At 45.8% G+C, this 20,654-nt stretch overlaps 1 protein-coding gene across 4 annotated transcripts in view; it reads left to right on the top strand.

Annotated features, from left to right (window-relative positions):
- IRAG1 (inositol 1,4,5-triphosphate receptor associated 1) overlaps positions 1-20,654 on the top strand; it is a 115,576-nt gene that overhangs the window by 77,698 nt on the left and 17,224 nt on the right. For all 4 annotated transcript variants that reach the window (XM_058544685.1, XM_058544683.1, XM_058544682.1 and 1 more), the window contains 7 exons: positions 1,395-1,518; positions 7,196-7,226; positions 9,600-9,740; positions 10,230-10,361; positions 12,657-12,798; positions 19,211-19,260; positions 19,797-19,904. In XM_058544685.1, the coding sequence (XP_058400668.1) occupies positions 1,395-1,518; positions 7,196-7,226; positions 9,600-9,740; positions 10,230-10,361; positions 12,657-12,798; positions 19,211-19,260; positions 19,797-19,904 (728 nt within the window). The remainder of the gene's footprint in view (positions 1-1,394; positions 1,519-7,195; positions 7,227-9,599; positions 9,741-10,229; positions 10,362-12,656; positions 12,799-19,210; positions 19,261-19,796; positions 19,905-20,654) is intronic.

The raw sequence follows: 20,654 nt of genomic DNA, 5'->3' as shown, positions 1-20,654 counted from the left end.
CCCTTCTCTCTGCATGGTCTCCTGTGATGAGGCTTCTCGCTTACATGACACCCAACCTTAGTTTCATTTAGATGGCTACCACAACTATGCCTATAGTCCTGATCTCTGGCCTGGCCTACCATTCTGGAAAATGATTGAGCAGGTTGGAAATCTGCTGGGTCAAAATCCAGGAGAGATGGTAAAACACGGATAACTATAAAGTCCTACATACAAATGGAAACCATTATATGGGATGAAGATGCCTGATTTGGCTCAAGTAAAAGAGAATTGAGGCTAAATGTACTGTGAGCCCATAGGAAGGCACAGCAAGTCTATGCTGCATGAATAACAAATACCAATGCTAGGGACATTTGCCAATGTCCTCCTTTGCTAAGAGCTTGTTAGAGCACATCAGGGCCTCTGGAACAGCAACAACCAGAATGCGTGCAGGCAGGGGGTGATATCTAGAGGCCATGGGCCATAGTGGGCCACAGTGAGCAGTCGGGAAAACAGGGCTAGAGCCTGGAGATGGGGAGATTTGGAGAGGTACCAAGAGCTGCCTTCAAATAGGAGAAAGATTTATGGGAAACAGAATATGTGGTTTGTTCTTTCTGCCTTCAGAGCACAGACCCGAAATAGATTTATGAGATAACAAAAGACTGTTCACTGGTTCTGTTGACTAGGAGGCATCTATTTCTGAGATCTGTAAACGATCTAACTATCTTATCTTTATCCTGGAAAAACCCTGTTTCTATTCTGATCTATGGGGATATGGAACCAGACACTGATTTCTAGCAGAGTGATGGTCACAGCTAATGGAAAACCTGCTTCATTTTAAAAAAGCACTGAGATGGATTCATCGCTTCTGAATGAGGTGATGGGCTCATCTGGTGCTCTAGGGATGGGTTTATTGAAATAAGCAGCAGGACGTAGATGATTGAACTGTTGAATTCATTTGAGGAAGAATAATTGGGCAGCAGGCCTCCTGAGAAGTCTGCCAAAGAGAGAGCACTTTTCCAAACATTATAGCCAAAGAGCCAATCAGCTTCCAGTTGCCAGAAACCAACCTCGGACCCCAGACAGGAGAGCCTGCTTAGTGCTGTGGGGAGCAATGGGAAGAACATAGAATTTTGAACATATAGAGTTGGTTTGAAGTCTGACTATGCCATTTACTAGTTCTGTGAACTTAAGCAAGTTATTAACCTTGCTGAGTCTTGGTTTACCCACTTATAAAATGAGATGATTAAGTTCTAGCTCATTGGGTCATTGTGAGGATAAAACAATTGTAAAGCCCCTGGCACGTAACTAGGTTCTTATAAATGTTAAAGCTCTTCCTTAGCCCCTGAAACAAGTTGCCAACAGTACTACTGTGATCTCAAACAGACATTTTATAAGTTAAGCGCTTGTTTTTCCAGGGCTCCTGTCTGAACTCTCCCCAGCTACTGAGGAAGAAGAGTCCAAGAGTGGCTTCGATGTCATGCCCAATATTTCTGACGTGCTGCTGCGCAAGCTGCGGGTCCACAAGTCTCTCCCTGGAAGGTAAAAGCAGGCATGGGTTGCAGAAAACCCAGTATTGGGTGGGCCATGGGCTAGATTCTAGATGGGACACAGAGGAGCACCAGCCTCGGAAGGGTCAAAGTCCAATGGTCCAGACAGGGCTAACGCATCCAAAACAAAAAGAATAAGAAAGGGCCAGGTGAGGTGGTCCCACTGCAAAGAGCAGGTGGGGATCATAGGAGGGCATGAGGGTCACCAGAGGCTCAGGGCAGTAGAGGGTGGTGGGGTTTGGGCCAGGAGACATGGTTTCAATCCCAGATCCACCATTAACCTATACCTGGGAGATTCTAGGTCTGGTATCTGTGTAGATAGGAATGTAGAACATTTGGAACCACATGAAGCAGGATTGCTTGGAAAACCTATCAGGCTCCTCCACACATGTGGAGAAAGCGACTTTGCTTCCTGAGCTTCGGCCTCCTCACCTTTACAACAGGGGTCATAGGTGCTCTGTGGTCAGTGGGGTGTTGCGCTAGCTAAAGGAGATGGTGTGTGAGCAGGGACTTAGGACCATGTCAGCACAGGACAGGCCCTTGATAACCGGATTGATTGAAAAGTAAACTGTTTGGAGTATAAGGGAGAGAAGAGAGGGTACCAGCTAGCAATGGGGATTGACTGGGTCCCTGCAGGTGAGGCCTCCCGCCAAGCCCAGCAACCCGGAGACTGAACTGTTGCAGGGGAAAGGCTATTAGGAGGAGCAGTCAGGCCCAACAGAGCTCCCCGATTTGGGGCAAATATGAAAGGAAAACAAGTTTACTGCCCAGTGGGTGTGATGTGTTCAAATTTCAAACTGTAATCACCTAAAACACAGAGTCATCAGGGCACTACTCAAAGGGACCTAGTCACTAAACAAATATCAGAAAAAGTGCTAGAAACAAGTCAGAGTGGGCTGTATTCACAGCTGGAGGAGGGCGTGGGCTGGGCCAGTTCACCTCGTGGAAGGTAGAGAGGAGTGTCCAGAGGCAGGAAACCAAAAGAGAAGCACCCCAAGTGCGCTGCAAGATACAGAGATGTTTACATGTTGTGTGTCTTTTGGTATTCGTGGCAACCCAGGGAGGCAGAAAAGGAAGATTTTATTTTGTTTGTCTTCAGTGAGGGAACAAAGAAGCAAAGCAACATGCTAGCAAGCAACAGAGGCAGGAACTAAACTCAGGGTGGGCTGATTCCAGACCTAATGCTTTCCATCTATACCAGGGGCCTGTCACAAATACCAAAACAATCATCGGTGCTCTTCAGCCTGCAAGGACAAGGCTGGTCACAAGTGTGATCGGCTTCTTTTTCCTCGGTGAAGTTGAAGATAATTAATATGATTAGGGGACACCTCCAGCTAATTAAATTCCCCCAGCTTCCCCAGCAGAGGGAGACTGAGCAGTTCTATCTTCCTTGAGTAAGTTAACATCAGCTAGCTACCAACCATGAGGACAGGCTGGGCCGTCATGGTCAACAGATAAGATCAGCTTCTGAAGCATGTGGTCCAGGCTCTGAGATTGGGGTCAGAGGCTCTCGTGCAGGTGTCAATAGCCACATTGCCCATCCCCAACCTCCCTGCTCCAACCACCAAACCAGCCTCCCTGCTCCTGGCCTCAGTAGAGCCTATTTCCAACTTGGGCCCTTGGTTGGGCTTAGCACCCTCTAGCCCTGGTTTGGGGCTTGGGATAGATTGACAAATTGTCTAAGATGTCATCCAACAGAAGAAAGCCAGAGCTTCAAGATTCTTTCCCCAGCAAAATATGGGAAGATTACACTTGAGTTTTAATATGAAGAAGGCGTTGGTTTCATATTCTATGTAGACTATGTAAATTGGGATCAGACAGTACTGAAAAGGAGCTCATAGGGTCAGCAAGTGGAATGGGTTCAGTGGAAAAACGAGGTCTAGAACCCAAATTAGGGACATGGTCAGTGGTTGGTTAACAAGAGGGCAAAGAGGAAATATCACTGGATAAGGTAGCTGAAGCCAAACACCAACATAAGCAATAAACGGGCATTTAATCAAGAAATATTCATTGGGTGCCTATTATGTGCCAGACAGAATCGAGAACAAGCAGACACAGTCTCTGTTCTGATGGCACTTAAATTCTAGGTGCGGAGACAAATAATATCCAAGTAACCAAATGAATGATTTCAGACAGCAAAGCTGCTAGAAAGACCAGGAAATAGGCACATACAGAGAATGACATGGGAATGCAACATTGGGTAGGGGGTGAAGGAAGGCCTCTATGATAGAGTAGTAATTAATCTGAGCCATGCAAATGACAAAAAGAAGCCATCCAGGCAAAGATTTTGGTGAAAAGATTTCCAGACAAAAAGAGCAGCGATTTCAACAAATGGTGCTGGAACGACTGGATAGCTACATGCAAAAGAGTCAAGTTGGAACTCTACCTCACACAATACACAAAAATTAACTCAAAATGCATCATAGGCCTAAGTGTAGGAGCTAATGCTATAAAACCGTTAGATGAAAATAGGAGCAAATTTTCGTGTCCTTGGGTTAGTCCATGATGGTTTCTTAGATATGACACCAAAAGCACAAGCAACAAGAGAAAAAATGAATTAATGGTACTTCATCAAAATTGAAAACTTTTGTGATGCAAACAAGACCATCAAGAAAGTGAAAAGACAACCCACAGAACAGGAGAAAATATTTGCAAATCACGTATGCAATAAGGGACTTGTTTCCAGAAGATATAAAGAACCTCATAACTCAATAAAAAGATAATCTTTTTAAGTGGGCAAAGGCCTTAAGTAGACATTTCTTCAAAGAATATATATGAGGGGTCAATAAGCAAATGAAAAAATGCTCAACATCATTAATCATTAGGGAAATGCAACTCCAAACTACCATGAGATACACTTTCACATCCACTACAATGGTTATAATAAAAAACATGGGCAATAATGAGTGTTGGTGATGGTGTCGAGGAATTGGAATCCTCAGTAAAATGGTGCAGCCACTTTGGAATAACAGTTTGGCAGTTCGTCAAAAAGTTAAACGTAGAGTTACCATATGGCCCAGCAGTTCCACTCCTAGGTATAAAACAAAGAGAAATGAAAATCTATGACCACACAAAAACTTGCACATGAACATTCAATAACAGTGTTGTTCATAATCACTAACAAGTAGAAACAACCCAAATGTCTGATGAACAGATAAATAAAATGCGATGTATCCATTCAATGGGTAGTATTCAGCCATAAAAATGAAGTACTGATATATGCTACCACATGGATGAACCTTGAAAACATTAGGCTAAGTGAAAGAAGCCAGCCACAAAAGACCACATGTTGTGTGATTCCATTTACATGGAATCTCCGGAACAGGGAAATCCATAGAGACAGAAAGTAGATTAGTTGTTGCCTAGGGCTGGGGCTGGGGGTTGGGAGAGATGGAGAGTGACTGCTAATGGGTACAGGGTTTCTTTTTGGAATGATGAAAAAGTTCTAAAATTGCGGTGATGGTTGTACAATTCTTTGAATATACTAAAAACTACTGAATTATAAATTGTAAACGGGTAGATATTTATGGTATGTGAATTATATTTCAATAAAGCTGTTACAAAACAGAGTGGGAAAAAAGGGGAGAACAGTAATGCAAAGGCCCTGGGGCCACAATGAGGTAAGTGTGTTTGAGGAGTAGAATAGCCCTTGTGGCTGGAGAGTGGAGTCTGGAAGGGGCCAGCTCACAGAATGCCTTGGTTTTATTCTAAGACCTATTAAGGGAGTTGGAATTCTGAGGCAGGCAACGCTATCCAGAGTGGTCTGCTTGCACATCACCTGCTAGGCCTCTGTCTTTTTGGAGGCCCACGGCTCGGCCCCTTGGCTGCCTTTGCCAGTTCACAAGGCATAGTTCTCTGCATCAGGAGCTGGCCACGTCATATGGCTTTATACCTAAATTACACCTCCCTGAGTCCTCAGGGCTTTGTATATATTTTTTAAAAGCATGTTCTAGGGGCCGGCCCGGTGGCACAAGCGGTTAAGTGCGAGCGCTCCGCTGCGGCGGCCCGGGGTTCGCTGGTTCGGATCCCGGGCGCGCACCGACGCACTGCTTGGCAAGCCATGCTGTGGCGGCATCCCATATAAAGTGGAGGAAGATGGGCACAGATGTTAGCCCAGGGCCGTCTTCCTCAGCAAAAAAAGAGGAGGATTGGCGGGTGTTAGCACAGGGCTGATCTCCTCACAAAAAAAAAAAAAAAAAAAGCATGTTCTATAGCAAAAAAAGCAGAAAGTGAGTCATCAGTATGGAAAAATAAGTTTGGTTAATTGATGGAAAGGTGTAAATTTCGCATGATATCCAAACTAAGCCGGGAGTCAAAAACAAGCAGAAGGAGCTTTGATAAATCGTTTAAGCAATATGCATGCTCTCTGTGACAGCTGAGATGATGCTGGCCGGCCCGCAGAAGAAAGGGCCGGACAGGGGGGTGTGACGAGAACTTTCAGCATCAACATCTTTGCTGTTGTTTATCCCGTGCTCTACACTCTGCTGACTTGATGGCCGTGGGGTCTTGATGCCTCATCCTGACAGGAAGGCTCTCACAGCCCCTTGTCAGGGGTGAGAACCAGCCCCTCGCAGGCAGAGCTGACCCCTACCTTTGCTCTCGTGGTCCCTCCACACCTGTCAAAGAGAGGAAGCTGTGTTTCCTGAGAATCTTATCGATAGCACACTCCATTGCCAAGTTCTGTGACGTTGATGGGACCCCTCCCAGTCCTTCCAGCCCAGCACAGGAAAGGGCCCGAGCAGTATTTATGTTGTGGGTTTCAGAATGAGGCTGGCTTTAGTTACCAGCAGGAGCGGCAGTGGCAGCAGCACAGAGCGAGTATGCAGACAAAAGGACAAGGAGCTTCTCAGAGGGACACACCTCTGTGCCGGCAGGGACCGTCTTGCCCCGTCTCTGATTCCAGCCATCAGAGGAGGCTCTCGCTGTGGAGAAGAGCTCTGGCTGCTCTCTCCTACCTTGTATTCTCTGTTCCACGTGCACCCTTGTCACAACCCTCAGAGTCAGCGGGAGGGTCAGGCTTTGCAGACCTGGGTAGCCCCCCTAAAATTACAATGGCTGCTCAGATGTGTCCAGTTTATAAAGCACATGGCTCATTCATTTTCTTATTAAGTCCTCACAGCAAGCCTGTGAGTTAGTCATAATAATAGTTGACATCTCCGGAGTGCCTACCGAGTGTGGGTGTCTATGTGCATCCACATATGTACGTACACACATATATGCATATATACATATTTATGCATATATACATACACAAATGCATGTGTGAGTGTCATAAAACGCTCAAATATATGTATTTATACATATATATACATGCATACATATATATATTCCTTATAAGACTCCTGCAAAGTAGATAATATTATTCCCATTTTACAGATGAGCAAATATAGATTAAATAACTTGCCCAAAGTCACAGACAGTAGAGGCACTGGCGGAGGACTGACCCCAGGATCTAATATTTTCCACCACACTTCCTCTGGGAGTCAATATCTGGACAAATATCCCATGAGTTACAGAGCTCACACAAGGGTACCCTGTATCTTTTCCATCTCACCAACTCAGCTTACTCCATTCCCAGAAACACATGGTCTGCTGGTTCATCGAAGTCACCTTTTAGTTTATTTCATAGGTTGGAAGACGTTCATTAGCGTGTCTTTTCTTTTTCGCAGTGCTCCCCCGCTCACTGAAAAGGAAGTTGAGGTAAGTAACTCCAGTGCTTTATGAAATTTAGTGCCTGGTTTATTCAAAACATTCCCTTCTCCAGCCTCTGCCCTGACATTTTTACACACAAATGAGAATGAGTGACTGTGGGGTAATATGGACGTCGTGGTCAGCCCTATTGAACCTCTGAGATCCCCCACCACAGTTAATGGAAGATTTTGACAGATTTGGTCAGAGACGAGAAGGTAGTTGGAAATTCCACATTCCTTCAAGGATTGTTTATGTTCTTTAAAAGTATGACTTAGATACACAAAGTCAGCTGGGAGGCTGTAGACTTGAATTAAATTTATTTCAAAGTTATTAAAAGATGGTCAGATTTCAAGTTTCAAACTTTGGAGGAAGTCTGGAGGAAGAAGGTGCTTCCCGTCTGAGGGTTTCAGACCTAGCAAAGCTAGCTCAGCCAAGGCGGGAGGCTGTGCTGTCAGCTCTCCAGCCTTCCTGATCCCCTGTTGCTTCCGCTCGGGGCCTCCTTGTCTCTGTAGAAATGTTGTCCCCATGGGGTGGTAAGTGAGCTGAGAGGAATTTGGTTTCCTTCTGGTGAAGGGGTAGACGGACAAAGAGAATGCGTCCAAGGCGAGCCGGGGAGGACCTCTGATGCCAGCACAAGTTTGTTTCCAAGACAATTCCATTGGAGTTGATAGAAGGAAGGGAGCAAGAACATGGATGATTCCAGAATCTCTTCACTTCAGGTTGAGAGGATGGAAGGTTTTATAGTCTTTATAGCATGGCTTGCCATGGATAACAAGAAAATGAACATACCCTTCCTGAGACCCAGTGGACCACATAAGCAGAGGAAGACAATGTGAAATATCTGCCACAGGTAGTAACAATTACCTTGCACACAGACATTGCACTTGCAGTTCATAAAACGCTCATATCCAGCCTCTCTGCTGATCCTCCCACCAGCTCTGAGAAGCAGGTAGAGCAGGAATTAGAAAAAGGAAGAAACTGAGTGATTAAATAAGTTACCCAATGTCCCAGACCCAGTGCTTAGCAGAGCCAACATTTGCACACAGGTGTTCCTAGTGAATTCAGGACTCTGTCCCAATGCCATTGAGGAGATAACCCAGGTGTAGAGAACTAAACAGTGAGCATTATTGATAAACTTAACTGGCCTGAGGTTTGAGGGCAGAGGATGCCCACCCACCGACATTGGTGAGGATGGGCCGTGGGTGGTTTGTTGAACGGCTGGCTCCTGTCCTCAGACGTATACAAACGTGATCAGTGCTTAGTGTGGTGAAGGCGGCATAGGCTTTGGAATCAGATAGTCTGAGGTTGAGTCCTGGCTCTGCCACTCCCCGTGTCGCCTTGAACAAGTTAATGACCTCTCTGGTCTCGGTCTCTTTACCCCTAAAGTGGACATAGCAGTTCCTATCACAGAGGGTTATTGTGGGATTAAATGAGCTAAGGTGCATAAACTCATAGCAGTGCTGGCAGATAGCTGGTCCTCAATAAGGAGTAGCTTTCAATATTGCTATCATCATCATTATCGGCTCAGTTCAGGGCCTTCAGTTCTCTGTCTGGAGATGTCTGCCTACCATGGCTGTGTTACATGAACTTCAGAAACTCAGGCAGACTTAGCTCACCCCAAGGATGTAAATCTGCTACCACTTGACTCAGGCAGGGCAGATGAAGGCTGTAAAAATGAAGACCATTGCTTCCTCCCTGTGTAGAGTCTGTCTATTTCTCCTCCCCATTAGTTTCCCGTTATTCCAGGAATTCCGTGTCTGATCAATATACTACCTTTCAAAGTTCATTCATGCAGCCTGCATTTTTGCATGGAATATTTCTTCCAGAAAGCTTCTCCTAACAGAGTCATACCTGGTCTTATTTAATCTCCTGGTAGCTTCTTAAAGCTGCTTTCAACGTAGGATTTAGAATACTCAGGCAAGATGCTGGTTGAAATTTGCTTTAAGTCAACCAGGCTTACCTCTCAAATTTTCTTTCAATACAGTGGTTTCATGTGAAACCTCCAAAACCCACGTGCAATAAATCCTAGCACGAATTCAAACTGCTTACACAACCAGCTGCGTTGGCCTGAGTTTATCTAAACGCAAATACAGGATGTTATTTTCTTGAAATTCAGGGAAAAGCGAAGTGTTATTCTTTCATTATTTTTCAGTAAAACGCATTTGGTCTTCTGTTCTGGGAAGGACCTAGCATGGGCCTCGGGTTACTATTTCACCATCTTTTGTGCAGTTGACTGTGAAGGGAGAGTTTCACTTGCACATGGCTGCTTTAGCGACTGGTTTCAGGAGCTGACGGAAAAAGCTCGTACAAGAATGACACCTGTAGCTTTGCTCCCGGCAGTGACTCCTCCTAGCACCTCTCCCACACTCTTGTTCCCAACAGAACGTGTTTGTACAACTGTCCTTGGCCTTTAGAAATGACAGCTACACCCTGGAATCTAGAATTAACCAGGCTGAAAGGGAACGCAACCTGACAGAGGAGAACACAGAGAAGGAACTGGAAAACTTCAAAGCTTCCATTACGGTAATTGTGGAGCCTGACTGGGGAATCCGGGGAGGAGGGACGGTCTCTGAGGGCTATGCCGGGGGTCCTGCTTTTCTCAGGCATCAAGTAGAATCTCTCAAAATGAGAAATCAGGCCAAGCCCCTGCGCCAGACAGTCTTCCTCAGAGAGCTGGGAGGAGCTGAGGCGGAAATCCTGAAGGCCTGGTTACCTCGGGGCTGTGGCTAAGTCCTCTGAGCCTGTGGGAGCTTCTCAGCAGGGGGCTGGGTGACCTAAGATAGCCAAGGGAGCTCCTTGGGCACAAGAGACCCAGATGTGAGTCCCTCCTTATAGGCCAGCCAGGCATAGAGTGTCCACATTGGGCACTCCAGTCCCCAGCAGAAGCTGTAGCCTGGGCCCCGCAAAGGCCACTCCTCTCAGCCAGGACAGGGACCAGGGTTCGTCTTGTGAGAGCCCAAGTCAAGTCTTGGTACGTGAGGACCCCAGGTGACGTTCCTTCTCGCCCCTCAGTCCTCAGCTTCGCTCTGGCACCACTGTGAGCACCGGGAGACCTACGAGAAGCTGCTGGAGGACATCGCTGTCCTGCACCGCCTGGCTGCCCGTCTCTCCAGCCGAGCCGAGATGGTGGGCGCCGTCCGCCAGGTGAGCTCGCCAGCCCCCAGCCCTGCGGACTGGCTCCACTCCGCCCGCAGTAACCAGAGCAAGAATGTAAGCGGCGACAGCCACAGATGCCACTTATTGGTGGCCTCCTCTGTGCCAGACATCCTGTGTACATTATTGTGATTTTCTCAGAGTATTTTTGGTGGACCGTTAGACCCTCGAGATGCTCCTTGGAAAAAGCTTTCTGTGGACACATAGGTTTGGGAACTGCTGCGTACCACCTCCCTTTCTTGGAGATCTCTATACATATTGGCATGATCAAGGCTTTAGGAAGCCCTATGGTAAAGAGGCCTGTTTAACTTTATCTATGGATTTCCCAAGTGTATTTGACCGAAGAACCATCTCTTCCTTTTATTTTTCTCACAAAATACCTATTCAGCTCCCATGGAACTAACATTTGGCAAAACATGCTTTAGGAAAGACTGCTTTGTTTCATTTATTCCTCCCAGCCACCCCATAAAGTAAACATCCTTATCCCCTGATGAAGACATGAAGTCTCGGAAAGGTAGTAGCGCTCGTGAGAGGCGGAGCTGGGGTGCAGGCCCAGAGCTGGCTCCCTCTCAGCCACTTTGATGCCCTGAAGCACCCCAGGCGCCGCCCTGATCCAGGATGGTGTCGTGGGGTAAGACTGCCTGAAGCCTGATCCCAGCTCCACCAGCATTCGCTGTGTGACCTCAGGCAGGTTCCCGAGTTCTCTGTGCTCCAGCTTCTCCAATGGTAAAATACAGGTGATGATAGTATCTACCATATAACGTGCTGTCATACCTGTTAAGCACCTCGATGTTATTACCACTGCTGCTGTTACCATGGAGCCGTGTCCTGAGGCATCGGTTGCATCATTGGGGTGTCCTGGGGCACAACCCCCAATAGTTCTTGTAGAATGAAGGAAGGACAAGCTGCTGGCCTGTCCCACCCCTGTGTGCTTCCGGCGAAAGGGCACCTGACTCAGCAGCGGCACCCAGGAAGTCACTCCAGCTGGGAGCAGCAACAAAGGGAGAGCGTGAGGGCAGTGGCTGGTCTCGGCTCACGGCTGCAGGGAAATTTTCCAGGGATGGTGACTGAGCATGTCCCTCTGTGGCCAGGCAGGCCTGGGCTGGGCTCTCTGAGGGATCCAAGGAGTATAAGCAGAGAAAAACTCCCTCATTCTCTGCAGCCTCCCACACGTGTTTCTCAGCCCATGCGTTGCCCACTGCAGTCTTCAGGCTCCTCCAAATGGCTTCCCCACCCCCAGCTTCCATCTCAGTCCCCTCCTTTCTGGTTCCTGAGACTGGTTCAGGCACCTGGCTTCTCTTTCCTGTTGCTCTCACTCCCTTCAGTCCAGTCTCCACTGGGGGCCTGACTATGTCACTCCCTCATTTTAAGACATTCGATGGCTCCCCTTTTCCTTCAGAAAATGTCCAAGTTCCTTAGTCTAGCATTCAAGATCCTTCACAACCCAACCCTAGCTACCTATTTTTTTGCGAAGAAACCCAACTACTAGCTGATTCTTAAACACGTAGTATGACCTGTACTTTCCTGGTTTTCCAGACAGTCATGGTATACACCTGTTAGCCCAGCATAATTCTTCTTCTTCTTCTTTTTTTTTTTTTTTTTGTGAGGAAGACTGGCTCTGAGCTAACATCTCTTGTGAATCCTCCTCTTTTTTGCTGAGGAAGATTGGCCCTGAGCTAACATCTGTGCCCATCTTCCTCTATTTTGTATGTGGGACGCCACCACAGTGTGGCTTGATGAGCGGTGCGTCAGTAGCACCCAGGATTTGAATCTGCAAACCCCAGGCTGCTGAAGTGGAGCACGCAAACTTAACCACTACGAGACAGGGCCGGCCCCCCAGCATAACTCTTAATAGCACCCCCTTTCACTCTCCAAAGACTCCTGCCTGGAGGATAAATCCTCACCCAGATACAAGCCCTGCGATGTCCTGCCCCTGGACCTTTGCTCTTGGACTTCCTGGCTTGAGTGCTCTCTGTCTGATGCCCATGCCCTACCTCCACTTCACTCCATCTCCAGGAAGCCTCCCCGGCCCGTTGTCTGCAAGCAGAGATGCCTCTCTCCCACCCCTCATCCCCCTGCACTCTGTGGCTGTGCTTGTTCTTGTTCTCCCTGAGTGCAGGTGTCTGATCCCCATGGTGGACCGCAGACTCCTAGAGGGCAGAGCCACGTCTGATTGGTCCCTGTATCCTTTCAATTCTCCCAGCCCGGAGCCTCACTCAGAGACACCAAGTGCCCATGAGCCTTTTCTCCAACTGCCCCATGCACTCATGCTCTCCTTCTCTGCAGGAAAAGCGCATGTCAAAGGCGACAGAGGTGATGATGCAGTATGTGGAGAATCTGAAGAGGACGTATGAGAAGGACCATGCGGAGCTCATGGAGTTTAAAAAACTTGCAAATCAGAATTCAAGCCGCAGCTGCGGCACCTCCGGTAAGGAACTGGGCTCCTGCCCCATCCTGGCCCCTCAGTGTGGGTCCCTGATTGCTCTAGGATAGAATCACCCTATCAGGGCAGCTCCAGGACCTGCTTCAGGTTGAGCGAGGCTCACTGCCTCTGCCCAGGGGGCCTTGCAGCTGCCCACAGGGGCCTCGCAGCACTGCTCCAGTGATCCTGGGGGCCTGGAACCAGAAAACACGCATGGACGCATAGCGACTCCTGACACAATTAACCAGAGCTTCTGACCACTGGTGCGAAGCCCACAGGTGGCAAGAGCTCACTCTACTTTGTGAGATGACAGACCCCAGACCCTATAGTCTTTGTGCTTTAGGGGCCCCTTCTAGGCAGTACATGCTAAGGAATTTGGACTTTATCCTGGAAAGCATTAGAGATCCAACCAAAGATTTCGATTGGAGAAATGACACAATCATATATGTTTAGAAGATTCCCTCTGATTATGGTGTGGCGGTTACATGACTAGGGCAAAGCCAGAGACAGGGAAACCCAGGAAGCTGCTATTACAACAGCCCAGGTGAGAGATGAGGCCTAGGCATTGGGGGCCGAGTGAGAGCCTGGCTAAAGGAGACATTGCTGAGATAAATAGCAGACTCGTGGGCAACACAAATGTTTAAAAAAAATACTCTTTTTTAAAAAGCATTCTGTACAGATTGTTATAGGAACACAGAGGAACAGCCATCTGATTCTGCTTGAGGGAATCAAGGAAAGCTTTACAGAGGGATGGCATCTGGGCAGTGTTTTAAAGTAAAAATAGGAGTTCTCCAGGCAAGAGGGAGAGATGCATCCTGGGTGGAGGAAACAGCACGTACAAAGGTGTGGAGTTTGGGGTGAGAATATGAAGCAGTTTGACTTGCTTGCAATGTTGGGGTGTGATGATGTCAACTTGAAGGCGAGATTTGGTAGGCCAGGGCCACGTGCCAGGCCACGCTAACAATTTGGGCCTTTGTCCTCTAGGCAATGAGGAGTCTCTGGTGAGTTCATGCCACCTGACATGGTCAGATTTTATTTTTAGAAGATTTGTCTGACGTCAGAGTGAGCAATGCGTTAGGCAGTGTAGTCGCTGAGGCCTAGAGAGACGAGTTAGAAGGCTCCTGCAGTGTTTCAGGAGGAGGAGGACGGTGCCTCAGACCAGGATCTCTCCTTGGGAGTTGCCAGGGTTGGGCCTGACTGACAAGGGTGGTATTAGCAGGAGAAAACAGACCTTTTAGTGACAGGAGTCCCTGTGGAATGCAAACATCCGTGTTACCAAGAGCAGGAGGAGGGAAAGTACAGAAAGTATAACAGATGGAGAAACCTTTATAAACAGGAGGTTTCACAAGTTTCCTGGGGAATATCAGTGATGCTTCCCAGAGTCTGGAGGCAGTGTACACACGCTGCAGACTGTCTGCCTGGGATCTTGGCAGCAAGGCTCCTGACCCACATGCGTCTGGGCCTCTGACAAACCTCCCTGTCAGTGTTGGAAGCTGGGGAATTTGCCACCAAAGAAATCCTAACACGTGGGCTCTTGCATTATTGTCCTGCAAGGTGCGAGGTCTCCTGCGAACCTCTTTACCCAAGATTTATGGAATGAGCACACTTACCCATGAGTCTCATTCATTCATTCTACAGCATTTATTGAGCACCTTTGGTGTGCCTCACATGATACTGGAATATAGAGGCACACAGTTTCCAACCAACCTGTGGGAAAGGCAGGGCAATGTAACCAATGACAGAAGTAAGCACACTTCCATGGGGAGCACACTGCAGCGTTCCACATTCAGTCTGGGGGGATCGGAAAGTGCTGACAATAGAAAGGGAGACCGTCGCTAAGTCGTGAACGGTGAATGAGTGGTTTTCAGACATTTGTTCCCACTCCATTGTTTTCCCACACCGTACCTCAGCGTGGCTGATGCGGAGGGGCCAGCACCCACCCACCAGGCGTGTCCATCAGATACTCTGGGACCGCTCCCTGACAGTGCTTGGTTTTTAAGCCTTTATTTGAATTCTGGCAAAGTTGGTCTATGCCTAAGACTCTGAACACTACAGTGAAAGAAAAGTATCTCTGATTTCAAGAAAGGTGATACACATTTAAAAGAAAAATATAAGACCTATTCTTTTTTTTCTGACTATGAAACGTACTGAGTGCGTTTTGGATTATTTTGTTAAGATAGATTTCTAGAAGTAAAAATAGTAGTTTAAGGGAAAGAAGTACTTATACGGCTCTTAAAGCAAGTTATTTTCAAATAGCTCATTGATATTTACATTTAATGGGTTATAATGATGCTCCATTTATTGTGCCATTGACATTCTTCTCCTCTCTTTTCAAGAATATTTTTTACTTTGATAGGTCAAAGCTGTATCTCATCTCATAGCTTTAATTTGTAATTATTGACCTTTGCAAATGTTTATTGGACATCTATATTTCCACTTTTGTAAATTCTCTAATTATATCTTTTGCCCAGTTGTAAGATTGATATTTTATTAATTTGTATGAACTCCTCACATATAAAGAATATTTTCTGGTTCTGCTGTTTTGGCTGACTGGAAAACTTGAAAATCCTTTGACCGCAAACACTTAGAAGTTTCTGCTGGATGAAATAAAGCAAACATTAGTCTAAAAGAAAAGCTGAATCTACAAGAAAAGCAATTGAAATACTCAGATACAGGAAAAAAAAAGAGAACTGAAACCAAGCTGCCCCTGCAGCTTCCTCGGGGCCAGGAGTCAGCCTCAGTTATCTGGGCTCCGGGCTTTTGCACTCACATGCAGTCTGAGATGAGGCCTTGAACATCCATGGCAGAGAGCTGACTCTGAGACTCTCCTAGAAAGTTAAGATTTTCCAAGGACTGCATCTTTAGACAGAATTTGGACACGCAAAAAACACTCACCAAACAGTGGAGAAACAAATCAAGGAAGTTTGACTGTTTCACCCCAGGCTGTAGTAGGAAGAAAATACTTTCTCCTTTCCCATCGGAGAAGTATACTCCCCAAAAAGACACGCACCACAGAAGTGATGATGCAGTATGCAGAGAATCTGAAAAGACCAGAGGCACGATGGTGCCTCTAGGAACACTGCCAGAAACAAACATAAAGCCACTCTGGAGAGAGACACCCTCCACCCAGGACACACAGGATTCCTCTAAATAACCTCACTGAAGAGGAATTCACAGTATAGAATTATAAAATACACAAGAAAACAATCCACCATGAGTGAGAATCATCAGACACACCAAACAACAGGATTATATCCTGAAGGACTGCAGATAGTAAAACAGCCTGACAAATTTTTTAAAAAGATATGTTTAAAATTATTAGAAGTATAAAAAATGAGTCAAAAACATAAGATTAAAAGAATACAATTATCAAAAAAGGATAAAATAGCACTCTTAGAAATGAGGACCAGAGTCATGGAAATTAAAAACTCAGTAGTTTAGGTGTGTTGTTACTACAGTTGACGCTATTCCTCAGTATTCCCAGTCTCCCCTTTCTGGGCACACTTCTCCAACCCCTTAAAGTTAGGTGAGGCCATGTGGCATGGCGAATAAAATGTGAGTAGAACACGTGTGACATTTGAGCTGAAGCCTTTCAGAAACTAGTGTGCAATTTGCCCTATGTTTCTTCCTCCTGATGTCACAATCATCCCTGCTCCAGAATAGTAGAAGCTCCATTAGTCTGAGTCCTGAGTGAGGAAATGCAGAGCAGAACCTGCTGCCAACTCAGAAGCAAATGGACATGTAGCATAAGCAAGAAATAAATCTTTGTTATAAGCCATTAAGACTTTGGGGTTGTTTATTATTCTAACATACCTAGCTTATCCTGATTGGTACAACATTTAAATCAGGTTGAGCAAAGTCAAAGAAAAATAGTTAACCACAAGATAGATTTGAGGAAGTTACCCAAAATGCAGTTCAGAAGGATAAATTGATTAAAAATATGAAAGAAACATTGTAAGATATGGGATATGGAGTATAGAATGAAAAAGTTCCAAATACATTTATTAGGAGATCCGTAAGGAGAAAATGGGGGAGAGAAAGTATTCAAAGGGATTTTCCAGAATCTGAAAATCTAAAGAAAGGCATAAATCATTGGATTCAGAAAGTACAGTGAATTCCAAGCAAGAGAAATAAAAACACATCAAGAGAAACAGCAGAAGAGCAAAGACAGGGGCAGGCCTGGTGGCAAAAAAGTTAAGTTCACACATTCTGCTTCGGTGGCTTGGGGTCCACCAGTTCAGATCCTGGGTGCAGACCTACTCACCACTCATCAAGCCATGCTGAGGTGGCATCCCACATAGAAGAAGGACCTACAACTGGGATATACAACTATGTACCAGGGCTCTGGGGAGAAAAAAGAAAAAGAGGAAGATTGGCAATAGATGTGGCTCGGGGCCAATCTTCCTCAAAAAAAAAAAAAAACAAAAACAGAGGAGCAAAGACAAAGTGAAGATCTTAAAAGTTACCAGAGAGAGAAGACAGATTACTTAAAAATGAATGTCAGTTCTCAATAATTGTACCAGAAGACAAAGAGGTAAAGTCTTTAAAGAGCTGAGAGGAAATCACGGTCAACCTAGAGATAATATAACCAGCTAAACTATCATGAGAGATTGCCAGCTAGGTAAAGATATTTTGAGACAACAGTTGAGAGAGTTTACCTCTCACAGACTCTTGTCAAAAGAAAACTAAAGGATGTACTTAGGGAAAGATAAAATTGGGATAAAAATAAAGTAGAATGCAAGAAGGAATAATGAGCAAAGACATTTGTAAATGTGCGTAAATCTAAAAATCATTCACTCTATAAAACAACAATCATGATAAATAATTTGGGATTACAAAAACAAGGTGAAATAAAAATACTGAAAGATAGTATAATTTAAGATTTGAGGGAGTTATTGTTTTAAGATTTATTCAAGAAAAGAGTAGAGATCTTGATTAATTTTAAAGTCATATAATATGTTAAAAATGTAAGGGACACACTAAAGATTAGAACTAAAATATACAACTTCCAAACCAATGTGGGCTGTGGGAGGGGTGGTTAGAAAAATATCAATTAATGAAGCAAGCTAAATAGAAAATACAAGATAAGAAGGTATAAATATATCAATAATCACAAGAAATATAAACAGCTTAAACTTGTTGGTTAATATCAAATCTCAGATTAGATTAGGAAAAAAAATCAGCCAAGTGCTTTTTAAGAGACATACCTAAAATACATAGATATCAGGGATAGGCAGTTATACAGGCTACGTGACATTGGTGAAACTGAATCAAAGTGAATTGAGCTTTCAAAAACTGTTCTCTAGGGGCCGGCCGGGTGGCGCAAGCGGTTGGGTGCGCGCGCTCCGCTGTGGCGGCCCAGGGTTCGCTGGTTCGGATCCCGGGCGCGCACCGACGCACTGCTTTGGCAAGCCATGCTGTGGCAGCGTCCCATATAAAGTGGAGGAGGATGGGCACGGATGTTAGCCCAGGGCCGTCTTCCTCGGCAAAAAAAAAAAAGAGGAGGATTGGCGGATGTTAGCACAGGGCTGATCTCCTCACAAAAAAAAAAAAAAAACTGTTCTCTAGGGGCCAGCCCGGTGGCATAGTGGTTAAGTTCACACGCTCCGCTTCGGTGGCCTGGGTTCACAGGTTCGGATCCCGGGCGCAGACCTATGTACTGCTTATCAAGCCATGCTGTGGCGGGCATCCCACATATAAAGTAGAGGAAGATGGGCACAGATGTTAACCCAGGGCCAATCTTCCTCAGAAAAAAAGAGGAGGATTGGCATTGGATGTTAGCTCAGGGCTAATCTTCCTCATAGACACATGCACAAAAAAACCTTTCTCTACACATATTGATGTTTTCTGGTGGCAGTATTATCCAGGTGTGGTGCTAAACATTTTAGGTGAACTCTATCATTTAATGTATGTACTAAGGAGAGGGAAATCTTAAGGTGCTGGTTTCCTTTGTTCTGAATTATTTTGTAGGTGACACATTGAAACTACTTCTGTCAACAGGTTTCCATTCTCTATCAACCCCGCACCTTCCTCACTTCTCGTTTCCCTGACTGTACCTCCCTTGGATGAGCAAGAAATGACCCAATGAGCCTTGGTATTGCTACGAGCAGTTTTACACACTCTCCAGGGTATTACCCAGAGACTGTGCACTGGTGTCAGGTGGAGATCAGAGGTCAAGAGTGGGGCTTCTCATAGAGCCCAGAGGAGTTAGGATAAAGATTCTGTCCAAAAAAGTACCCCCTCTGCAGATGATCGTCTCACACGGTGAAAGGTGAAACTCAGCGTCCGCAGTGCCTAGGCCCTTGAGGGCCAGTTCTGGCCCATAGATACCTTGGCTTAGTTTCTGCCTATCTGTTTCCTGCCGGAGCCTACTCTGAAAACTTACCTGCGTTCTCTTCTCTGTTCCTTCCTGCTGCAGAAGACGGGGTCCCTCGCACAGCACGGTCCATGTCCCTCACGCTGGGAAAGGTATGAATTTTCAAGGAATACCAGGGCTCCCAGAAGGAGGACAACAGAAGTTTCCAGTCACCTAGGAGATCACTCATTCTTGGATCCATGGGTGCCGGAGAACCTCTGGACAGAGAGTCTAATTCAGCTTCCCGCACCTGCAAGCTCATCCTCCAACCTTCTCTCGCTCATGGTTTCCCTGACTGTACCATCCCTTAAATGAACATGAAATGATGCATCAACCTCAGTATTGCTATAGTTTTTGTACACTATTCAGGGTGTTACTCAGAGACTGGGGGTCATTTCTGTTCCATTTCTTCAGGACCTAATTAGCTAAAGTAGAAACATGTTGAGAAATCATTCACCACTAACGGAAAATTTGTGTCAACTTTGGCTACTCTCTCCACACCAAACCCTACCATCATCACTACCCCAAAGCCAAAATATCCGGTGAATGTTATTACAGCATTAGAACTAGTAGGCGTTTTCCAGGCCTTTCTGAACTGTGAGTGCTGCCCCCTTCATGACAGTGGGCCTGGTCACTTCTCTTTCCACAGAACATGCCCCGCCGGAGGGTCAGCGTTGCTGTGGTTCCCAAGTTTAATGCCCTGAACCTGCCTGGCCAATCCCCCAGCTCGTCACCCATCCCCTCCTTACCAGCCCTGGTGAGTATGATGGTGCCTGCCTCCCAGCCCTCAGGCTCACTACCATGGGGTGACCCAGATGGGGGCAGGGTCAACAAGGAGAGGAAATTCCCAGCACAGATTCTGGGCTATGAGCTCAAAAAGCTCAATATAGACCAGGCCTCCACGTGTTCCGCTGCTCTGAGAAGAAGACTCAGTATCTGTGAGCGAGGTGCTGGCAGCTCAGAGAGGGTTCCCTTGCAAATGGTATCTCTTTTCATGCTTAAGCCACAGCCTTCCAGGGTGGGATGATTTTTTTCAGCTTTGCAGTGGGTTGAAGCAGCTGAAGCTCGCGTTGTGTACTAAGTGGTAGAGCTTTGAAGCTCTGAAGCTTTGAAGCCTAGACTCTCTGATTCCAGAGCCTGAGTTTTTAAGCCCAATGTTTTCCTGCCTTGATTCATTGCAGCATTGTTTACAACAGTGAAAAACTGGAAATAACCGGAATTTCCTTTAATAAAAGATTGGTTTAATAAATTATGGATATCCCTATAAGGGGTTTCTATGGAACCACTAAAAATAATAATTAGAATATAAATCTATTTATTGACACGAAAAAATTACCATAATTTTTTAATAAAAGACAATTAAAAAACAGTATATACAAAAAATCCCAGTATACATAGTATAATTCTGTTGTGCTATTTAAAAAAAAAAAGAGTGTTTTTCTATGTGTCAACATAGAAAATTCTGGAAGAATATATGTAAAACTATAATGGTTATCTCTGGGCAATG

The sequence above is a fragment of the Diceros bicornis genome, chromosome 7 (assembly GCF_020826845.1).
Source record: "Diceros bicornis minor isolate mBicDic1 chromosome 7, mDicBic1.mat.cur, whole genome shotgun sequence".
Classification (NCBI taxonomy): Eukaryota; Metazoa; Chordata; class Mammalia; order Perissodactyla; family Rhinocerotidae; genus Diceros; species Diceros bicornis.
Note: the sequence above shows the minus strand (reverse complement) of the source record. Positions and strands in the feature narration are given on the sequence as shown.